At 46.1% G+C, this 10,867-nt stretch overlaps 1 protein-coding gene across 5 annotated transcripts in view; it reads left to right on the top strand.

Moving 5' to 3' along the window:
- The first annotated feature begins 809 nt into the window (after positions 1 to 809).
- LOC147629919 (uncharacterized) overlaps positions 810 to 10,867 on the top strand; it is a 49,364-nt gene continuing 39,306 nt past the window's right edge. For 2 of the 5 annotated variants that reach the window (XR_015267767.1, XM_086811427.1), the window contains exons 1-5: positions 810 to 1,096; positions 1,924 to 2,078; positions 2,533 to 2,700; positions 2,806 to 2,958; positions 3,267 to 3,419. Coding sequence is in view for 3 of the 5 variants with exons in the window: in XM_086811427.1 (XP_086667553.1) it covers positions 990 to 1,096; positions 1,924 to 2,078; positions 2,533 to 2,700; positions 2,806 to 2,958; positions 3,267 to 3,419 (736 nt within the window). In the remaining 2 variants the exon portion in view is untranslated. The remainder of the gene's footprint in view (positions 1,097 to 1,923; positions 2,079 to 2,532; positions 2,701 to 2,805; positions 2,959 to 3,266; positions 3,420 to 10,867) is intronic. The other 3 variants (XM_086811425.1, XR_015267766.1, XM_086811426.1) reach the window with 3 other exon arrangements.

The raw sequence follows: 10,867 nt of genomic DNA, 5'->3' as shown, positions 1-10,867 counted from the left end.
CTTGTGTTTAGTGCCTAGTACCAAAGCATGTAGGAGCAGACATGGATAATGTTAATAGCTTAACTGAGTGTTATATCATCACATCCAATAGTATGGCATCCTAAAGAAGCTATAATACAAATTGGTTTAGTGCCTTAATCACTTTACTACAAACCTAGTCCAAGATGTAAGTGATATTGATACAAATAACACTTCAAAGAGTGATATCTCATTCAAAGAGTGAGTTTGCACCGATACAAACAACACTTTATCCAAGCTTGTATAATTGGCAATTTATGATCTCAACAGACCTTAACTCCAACCAATTCACAATTATATAAAGAGTAAGTCAATGAAGTCCTATTCTTAGTGTCAATATGCACAAAATAGCGCCCTTTTGTCCCTGCTTTTCCACCATCACTTTGTCAATAGGCGATTTCACATGGACCACCCACCTCTCCCTTGCCGATCATGTGATCATGGCCAACCATGTGCTCTTGGCCACCATGTGGTACATGCATTTAGTGCACGCAACAACCCTTGGGTCAGTCGAGAGCCACTTTCTTGCTAATGCATTTGTAAGGCCTCTATCGAAAGGCCTATGTTGAAACGGTTATGCCCGCCAAATTAAGGAGTGCTCAGAATGCATGAAATGTGTGCATGCATGTGCACACGCGCACACACACACACACACATATATATATACCCCTTTTTAAAATCACTATGTCTAAAGATAGAATTCTATATTAGACAGTGTCATTTTTAGTAATTCCATTAATTTTTTTATTGGAGGTTGAGGTAAATCTTTTAGATGTAGTGTTAATCCAACTGGATAGAATGGGATTGAGCAAAAATTACATGAACAACTAGAGTAACCTTGAACTTGCAGAGAGAGTGAAGGGGGGCGGGATGAGGTGGGAGAGGGTGAAGTATAAGACGAAGACGCCAGTGTCGCCGGATGGGCGCAAGACTCTCGGCCGCAAAGGGGGAACCGCCGGGCCTGGCCAGCGATGGGGCCACACCTGCAATTCTGTCAAGAACGGCAGAGCTCTCTACGTCTTCGGTGGCTGTGGCACAGACAACCGCCAGACCAACGCCGTCCACGTCTTTCACACAGGTAAGCCTCCCATTGTTGCTTCTTGCTTTTCCCATCTCTCTATCCTGCTTTCTTCTTGCTGTTTCCATCCGCTTTCTTCTTGTGAAATGCTGTAGGGTTCATATAGCATTTTTAGATTCTTATGTGAAATTTTCACGTCGAGTATTATTATTATTATTATTTCCCCTTGTTGGGGTTGGGGGGGGGGTGGGCTTATTGAGGGTTTTACGTGAGATTTTCACTCTGGTTTTTGTGCTTACCTAGGAGTGTCTGTGAAATTATGTTTTTTAACGGATTTAGACATATTTCTGCTTGTCTATGGCTTTCCACAGTCCTTTAAAATATTCCTTTTTAGGAGAAAAAGATATATGATTTTAGATTTTGTTGCCAATTGTGGTTTTTAAAATGATTTATGTGAAATTTTTGCCCTAGCCTTCTTGCTTTCTACATTTTTGTAAAAAAAACTAACTCTGATTTTAAATATTTATGTGAAAATTTGGTTTTTTAGGGTTTGTGTGAAAAATTTGTACACTTGCTTGTTTGTTTATGGCTTTCTTGCTTTTCACATTTGTTAAATTTTTGTTTGGATGGGAAGTTTTAATTCTGATTTTAGAGCTTTATGTGAAATTATTCTAAATTTATGTGCTTTTTTTTTGTTTTTTTTGTTTTTATAAGATATTTTGGATTTTTTTAATAAAAATTTAATTGCAGAGTTTTTGTCTCCATCAAGAAACGCATTTTTACATGTTAGTTGTACTTGTTTAATATCGTCGATTACCATCATTAACATCATCAACCCTTAAAAAAAACTTTCCTAATGTCTTTTTAATCCCAAAGCCTTCTTGTAGTGCAGCGAAACAGACATGGAGCAAACCTATGGTCAAAGGCACACCTCCATCTTCAAGAGATAGTCACAGCTGCACGACTGTTGGGACATCCCTGTATGTCTTTGGAGGCACAGATGAAAAAGGCCCTTTACAAGACTTGTACATATTAGACACAGGTATGTATGCACATAAATACACATGCACGTCTGTACATGCACATAGATATGTATGTACGACTCTACATGCCTGCATGCATTCATATGCATATAAATACATAAACACAAATACATCACATACATTCATATACACACATGTTTACATACATACACAGCACACAGACCTATGTAGATTCACAAACATATACACACATGTACATTGATCCGTGCATGCATGCCCTCATGTGGTCACGCACACACGCGTGTAAGCACAGACATGAATGAACACATGCACACATACATTATACATATAATAAAGCGCTTTGCATGGTGTATGAATTCTTTGTAGACAGAATTATATCTTTTGGCGATCTATAAGAAATGTTTCACAGAGGGCTTATAAATAAGTATTGCCATAGCTTGTTCTTGAGAAAGGTGTTTTGATTTGCTTTGTGTTCGCTCTCTGTTTGTTCAGTCACAAACACATGGGCCAAACCACAAGTGGATGGGGATGGCCCGGCTCCCCGCGAAGGCCATAGCGCTGCTCTCATTGGTCACAAGCTTTTTATATTTGGTGGCTGTGGCAAGACTGTAGATGAATCAGAAGAAATATACTTTAATGATCTTTATATACTAGATACAGGTACTTATTAAGAGATGAGATGCCTTGATAATTTCAACATTATGGTTCTTTGTGTGCCAATTTTCTCTCGTAGTTTTTCAAACATGGAAAGTTTTTGTACTGCAGTCAAGCTGCACTGGACAAAGGCAGTAACCAATGGCACACCTCCGTCCCCGAGGGACAGCCATACATGCTCAGCGTGGGATAACAAATTGATAGTTCTGGGTGGTGAAGATGCATTGGATTCTTATTTGGCAGATGTTCATGTACTTGATACAGGTGAAATCATCTGGGGTTATATAAATATACGCACGGCGACACACACACACACACACACACACACACACACATATATGTATGTATGTATGTACACACTTCTTTTTAAAGTAACAAATGTATGTATGTATGTACACACACACACACACACACACACATGTATATATATGTCTATACACAGGCACACACATATATATATGTGTGTGTGTGTGTGCGTGTGTGACCCCATATATATTTGATGATTGGTGAAATGCTACATGCTGTAAGAAATTGTGTTGGTTCTTATGGAAGAGGCTTTAATGGTGTGGCAGATGTCATGGAATGGAGAGAATTTCAAACCAGTGGGCAGCATTTAATGCCAAGAGCTGGCCATGCCGCAGTCTCTGTTGGAAAGCAGGTCTTTGTTTTTGGCGGGTTCGCAGATGATCGAAAATTGTTCGATGATTTGCATGTTCTCAATATAGGTGTGGTTTCAAATGAAGAACACATGTATTTTATTTTGGTTTATGAATAATGTTAGCATTGCTTTACTTGTGAGTGTGTGTGTGTGACTGGTCCAAAACCACTATGCAGGTTGGTCACCCTGCTGGCCAATGGGACTTGGTTGCTGTCCATCTTGTATTTGCAGATGAGTCACACCTGTTAACCCTAGACCTTAGGGTTAGGGTTACATAGTCCTAAGCTAAGGAGGATGAAAGATGTCCATGGCTGTGGTGTAGATAGAGAGAGGGGGGTAGAGAGGACAAACCTCAAGAGAGAGACTGTACTGCACGTACAATGTAATGCTTGTATTAATTTTCTATAAAACCTTCAGAGTACAATGCTTTCATAGGCATAAGCCTTATCTTTTGACGGTCACACTCATTAGAGCAACGACACATGGCATAGCCTTGACATTATTGCTTATCACATTCACACCTAAAACGGCTATAAGAGGTTGTTCACAACACAATCTCACTTACATAATTGAGTGTTCACACACACATATAGGAGAAAATGAATATGCACTAATTCTAACACCCCCTTGCCAGCTCATAGTGCGCAAGAGTTTGAAGAAGACAAGTTGATGGAGATGCAACCATGGACCCTCCAGCACCGCGAATACTAGAATCACCTCGGAGAGAGCACCCGCCAACCTGTTTCCTCGAAACAAAGTGCCACCACGAACAGCAAGGAACTTTGCTTGGCTACGAATTCCCACAAGTGTGTAGTGAACTCCAAGAATAGATGATGAGCTGCTGTGGACACACCGCGTCCACAATCCTTAACAGTGGACAGAAAACACATCCGGTCCTAAAAGCCTCTAACAATCAACTCGGAATAGATCTAGTTCATAATTTCTGCTACACCAAAGATAACCATGTCTTGCCAGATGTCTAATGCTTGGAACTTTGAATCACGACTCCCATGCACCAGTAAGTGGAGGTGCAATCAGCCCCTTCTCCCGCCCACAAGCCTCCTCTCGCTGGAAGCACATGGGGGGAATTGTATGTATACTAGAGAAGTACACCATCTTGGTCCTCCCAAGTCGGAAGCGCCATGGGAGCCCTAGATGTGTTACTAGAGGAATCTGTATCTATGTCGTTTGTCGTGTCTTTGCTCTTTTTTTGAGATGAAGACTTTCCCTTGGTCTTGTTCTTCTTCTTGGACAAACACTCCTTGGACAGATGTCCTCTCTTCCCACAAGAGAAGCAGTGGTTCCGAGCTTTCTTCTGAACTGTGGAAAGTGCCTGATCAGAACTGTTAAGAGACACCTTTATCTTACCCCGAGAAACGACGACGGACTCTTCCTCCAAGAGTAGGGAGCTAAGATCATCAAAATCCAACCGCGTGGATGTGACTTGGCACCTCAAAGATCGAGAAATCACATCATAGTCTAGGAGAAGCTTGGTGAGGATAAGTGTAGCCAGTTGAGTAGAGGACAAAGTAGCACCCATTGCCAGTAATTGGTCATGGATAACCTTGGCGTTCATGAGGAACGACTGCATAGAACTGCTTGCAGGAGGGAATAACAAACTGTAGAGTTGCCCTTGCTAGGTAATTGTTTTCATCGATGAATCTCGAGTAAAGTTTGCACGGTCGGTGAGACCTCCTCTGTGATGGTCCACATAAGCACTGAATGCGCCTTCGAATCGTGATTCTCCTAGTCTTGTAATTCCGCAAGGAATTCATCCTCTTGATTGTGAGTCCACCTCCTAGAGTTTGAGGATGCTCGGGCTTCTTCTCACTGCCCTGAACAATATCCCACAAACCCTTGTGGATGAACCAGATCCGCATTTGCAGCTTCCAATAGGCATAGTTAGGTCCTTTCAACTTGTCATCCTTGTTTGTACAAGGGGGAGCCATATCCACAACAACAAAGAACACAAATCTCAGCTCTCCAAGACTCCTCTTAAGTGCTTTCCAAGGAAGCGAGGCTCCAGAACCAATCAGCCCCCTCTCAAATGTGTGTGTGTGTGTGAGAGAGAGAGAGAGAGAGAGGCTGGACAACAGTAAAACAGTCCTAGAACCATCGGGATGTTAGAAGTCATCTCCTGTCTAGATTTATACACCAGGGCCTTTGTTGTGGGTGTGCCCGCCCTTATCAGGTGTTTTATCATTTTTCCTCACTCCCCGCATTTTTCCCCTATTTTTTCCCATTTTTCTGTGGCATGGGAGGCAGTCTAGTAGTGGCAGGAGGACCCTGAGCCTGGCCGACTGCATCTGTGACATGGCCGACTGCAGTGCATGAGTCGTGGGACTCTTCTGGTGCTGGCCGACCCATTTAGATGCTGGCCGATTGTGATTATCGAGTCGTGGAGGTTCCTGTGTCCAGTCGGCTGCCCTACAGCAGGCCGACTGCTGATGTGGGGGCATATATATAGGCCCCCAGCCCCATACCACTATTTGTATCATATTCGGGATCTTCTTGTGTATATCAGAGCAGAGTTACACGCCTACATCTCTCTTTCTCTTGTGCTGTTTTTCTGCCTGCGTTTTTGCTCTTGTGTTCCCAGATCTGGTCATCATCTCCGCTGCATATTCTGACATGGTATCAGAGCCATAGGCTCTACATAGGTCTTGGGGAGGAAGGCGGGCTGATTTGCTGGACAGCCACTTGTAGGTTTTAGTTCTTCTTTGTTCCCACCCACCCACCCTTTTCAGAGTACATCCCCGCTATGGCAGATCTGTTTGAGATGGCCGAGAGACATGTGAAGATCCCGACACTCCCCACGTTCCCGGTGGACCGTCAGTTGGACTGGAGCAACTACGGCATATGGAAGGTTATGATGGAATCTGTTTTGGAGTCTTACGACCTCGCTGATTTCGTCGTTGTTGGTGTTCCACGGCCGGAAGTAGAGGAAGGGGAGTTATCGTCAACCCGAAAGGACCGGGAGGCTCAGACACAGATGTGGGATCGTGCCAACGCCAGGGTCCGTTCGTTTATTTTCCTCAACTGCACACCACATGTAATCAATCATGTAAAGCACATGACGCTTGCCAGAGGTATATGGCAGCATTTGGTCTCACTTTACAACAGGGTATCGCCCATGAAGAGGATTTCCTTGGAAGTACAGATGCGGGTTATGAGCCCTGCAAAGTCGTCGACGATGCGGGAGCACATTAACAAGCTTCAGTAGGAAGTTCTTTAGGCTGGGAAGGAGATATCGTCAGAGGACATGGCCATCACATTGCTGTCACATTTGCCCTCTTCGTACTCAGCATTTTACTCCTCTTTGATTACCAGTGGGGCAGGCTCAGCACCATCACGTGGGAGGAGCCTTGTGCCCATGGTCCTGGACCAGGAGGAACGATTTACGAACCCTCCTCAGGGTGGAGGTTCGGAGGCCTTTACTAGCCAACGGTTGAAAGGCCGTAACTCGGGCAAAGGGAAGGCTTCATCGGAGAAGTCTTTTGAGAAGAAGTCCGACGTTGACCGCGAGAAACTGAAGGCAGAGAGGACCTGTAATGATTGTGGCGAGAAAGGCCACTACTGGAGGCAGTGTCCCAAGCGGAAGACCGAGAAGGGTGAAGACTCCTCAGCAGCAATCATGAAGACTCCGGCTTTTGTGCACCTGGAGGTGATGGACACTGATGCTTCATTTTCTTCAAGCAGGGAGGAGATTGGAGGACTCTCCGCAACGGATACTCGGGAGTGGATTCTCGATAGTGGTGCTTCCAGGCACATGACTCCTTCCCGTTCCGGTTAACAGGATCTCTGCAGGCTTTCTGGTCATATTCTTACTGGGGATATGTCCACTATCCCAGTTCATAGTGAGGGCAGGATGGAGATAGTTTCCGATGGCAGAGGGGGGAAGCATTCCTCCCAGGTGTTGTATGTTCCGACTATTGGTTTTCATCCGTTGTCAGTGCATCAGGTTTGCAAGACTGGCGTACGGGTGGAGTTTGATGAGCATTTTGTTGCTCTCCGGGACAAAGCAACAGGTCAAGTGGTTTGGGAAGGTGGAGTGGAGAATGGAGTTTACAGGCTTTGAGCACTCTCTCTCCCAGGTCCTCAGGTTTGTGATGAGTGGCAGTCTGGTAATGGCCACTTAAGTGTGGATACGCTGCAGGTGCGGGCTTTCCGAGACTAGGTGGTGGATAGCTTGCCAGTAGATGGCAGCAGTTGGCAGGAACTTTCCAGTACTGATGTTGGTAGTTCTTGTGTTCGTCAGTCAGAGGAAGCTGAACAGGTCACTTATGCTCTGATGTCTCGTAGTGTTCGGGACATAGAACCTCCAGTAGTTCAGGATGTTCTTTCCACGGGGACCTTTCGGAAAGCCAGGCAGGTGACAGGTGCTTACTTGCAGAAGGAGGTGGTTACCCCAGGCTTTGTGGTTCCGGATTCAAAGGGGGTGGTTGACAGGTTTCAGAAGGCCTTGCATGGTCTTCAGGAGGTTTCCAGGACTTGTTTGTTCACCGTAACAGGTGTTGATCCTTGTGAGCAGTGTGATGTCTCTGTGACTCAGAAGCTGTATGGTTCATTGATCTGGTTGATGGACACCAGATTGGACACCAGATTGGACACCAGATTGGACACCAGATCTGGTTGATGGACACCAGATTGGACGGGAGCTTCCTGATGAGGCAGTTGAGCTCATGGTTGCAGATGTCTCTTTGGGAGGCAGGATTGCGTTTCCTGTGGTTTCTGCGGCATGCGAAGGATCATGGACTCTTGTACACGGGAGGGGGATTGTTGGATGGAGTCCGACTCCATGGTTGGAGTGACTCATTTTGGGGAGGAGATCCGGACACGAGGGGATCTACTTCAGGCCCAGGAGCAGTTTTACGGAGCCGCAGGAGGTTACATTGCAGGTTTGGGCTTCCACTGGAGGAACCCATGGTCGTCCAGAGGCACTTTGTTGGTGAACAGATCGTTGCTGATGACATCTTGCTAGAGTTCTGTTCGACGGAGGACGGTACGGTGGACCTCTGCACGAAGTCGCTCTCTCAGGATTTGCTCAGGCGGCACCCCAGCTTCTAGTGGTTGGTTACACAGCTAGGAGCTGAGAGGGGGTGTTAGAAGTCATCTCCTGTCTAGATTTATACACCAGGGCCTTTGTTGTGGGTGTGCCCGCCCTTATCAGGTGTTTTATCATTTTTCCTCACCCCCCGCATTTTTCCCCTATTTTTTCCCATTTTTCTGTGGCATGGGAGGTAGTCTAGTAGTGGCAGGAGGACCTTGAGCCTGGCCGACTGCATCTGTGACATGGCCGACTGCAGTGCATGAGTCGTGCGACTCTTCTGGTGCTGGCTGACCCATTCAGATGCTGGCCGACTGTGATTATCCAGTCGTGGAGGTTCCTGTGTCCAGTCGGCTGCCCTACAGCAGGCCGACTGGTGATGTGTGGGCATATATATAGGCCCCCAGCCCAATACCACTATTTGTATCATATTCGGGATCTTCTTGTGTATATCAGAGCAGAGTTACACGCCTACATCTGTCACCATTGAGCTATCTAATGGTCCTCTTATCTTCTTGTGTGAGCTTTGGGCTCTGGATGAGCATACTCCGTAGTGGTGCTCCATCGCTAGGACTGGCACGGCGTGATTCGTAGTGCCAGGGACGGGTGGATTGCACACGGTGTATGTTTCTGGATTACCACCGCTAGGACTGGCACGGCGTGATTCGTAGTGCCAGGGACGGGTGGATTGTACACTGTGTGTGTACCTGGAATTGACTTTCCGGTGGGCCTGTTTGTGCCCGGAAATGTCAAGTATTGTGCAAGTACATGAACGGAGATTATCCTTTAACAATGTTGCATTGTGCACTCATGTTTGCCTGCCTTTGAAATGTTTTCGCGTGAACTGGTTTCGTTTGCATGCCTGACATGTGTGTCTAGCTCAGGGGTCGGGGACGCCCTCCCGTGAGCCGTGGAATGCCTTGTCTTCTGACAGGTTTTGTGGCGTGTGAACAGGTGGGAAATCCTTATTTAAATAAAAGTTTTAAGTTATAAGCCTTATAACTTACAGGTTTCATACTTCATTAAAAGTAGGTGGACACTTTATAAGTGTGGGCACCTTCTTTTGGCCTGGGCACCCTTTTATAGCATGTGGGGTGGGGGTTGGCCACCTACCCCACCTACCACACCCAACCTTTTGCATGGGAGGAAGGCGCCTCACTTCCAGCCCCTTCCCTTGCATTTTGGAGGAAGAAAACACCATTGTTGGCTGGGATTTAGAGAAAACAGGCTGGAGCACTCATTATTCTCATGAAACTGGTTGTACAGCAGGTACACCAGCAGGTACAGCAGGTACAGCAGGTACAGTACCTTCATTAATTGCTGATTCTGCAGGTACAGCAGGTACAGCAGGTACACCAGCAGGTACAGCAGGTACAGCAGGTACAGTACCTTCATTAATTGCTGATTTTGGTTGTACAGCAGGTACAGCAGGTACACCAGCAGGTACAGCAGGTACAGTACCTTCATTAATTGCTGATTCTGGTTGTACAGCAGGTATAGCAGGTACACCAGCAGGTACAGCAGGTACAGCAGGTACAGTACCTTCATTAATTGCTGATTCTGGTCGTACAGCAGGTACAGTAGGTACACCAGCAGGTACAGCAGGTACAGTACCTTCATTATTTGCTGATTCTGGTTGTACAGCAGGTACAGCAGGTACAGCAGCAGGTACAGCAGGTATAGCAGGTCAAACCAATGGGGTTATCCGCGTGGATTTAGGACATACGCATTTCCTACAAGTGGCCCAGGTTGTTTCACTCTTCCTACTGGCTGTACGGTGGCTCCAGAAGATTTTCATCGCGAAGAATGAGGAATTCTCCTGCTCTCCTATGTCTGGACTCCTCTTCCATTCACCGAGTCAACTCCGTGAGGGTGCCCCATCGCTAGGACTGGCACGGCGTGATCCGTAGTGCCAGGGACGGGTGGATTGCACGCGAAGTGTGACTCTGGAGGGTGCTATGGACGGGGCAGCCCCTGGTGACTGCAGACTCGGCATCAACAAACATGTTTGGGTTTGACACTTTGTTTTCACTGTGCATTGCTTATTGGAAATCTGGCCTTGGGCCCGTGTACTTGTAACAAATTCTCCCAAGTAATAATATCATTTCCTTGGGGGGGGGCCGGCCGTTCCGGCCTCAGTGTGGTGTCATCTACCTATGCTCAGAGTTGTTAATTACTTTTTGCTATTTTGTCTTGTGCTATTGTCTTTTAAGAGTGTATATTAAAGTGCTAACTGGAGAAGTGAGTCCAGGAAGGGGTGACCCCTGCTTGGGTCTCGTTTCAACATCTCTCTTTCTCTTGTGCTGTTTTTCTGCCTGCGTTTTTGCTCTTGTGTTCCCAGATCTGGTCATCATCTCCGCTGCATATTCTGACACGGGAACCTCCTACTGGAAGGGTAGGGACTTGTGGAGGAAGAAGAAGATGTAGAGCCACTTGTCTGGCAACACCACATGCAAGAAACTCACCAC

This window comes from Cibotium barometz, chromosome 17 (assembly GCF_041138505.1).
Source record: "Cibotium barometz isolate CiBa-2024 chromosome 17, ASM4113850v1, whole genome shotgun sequence".
Taxonomy (NCBI): domain Eukaryota; kingdom Viridiplantae; phylum Streptophyta; class Polypodiopsida; order Cyatheales; family Cibotiaceae; genus Cibotium; species Cibotium barometz.
This window is presented reverse-complemented; position numbering and strand designations above follow the sequence as displayed.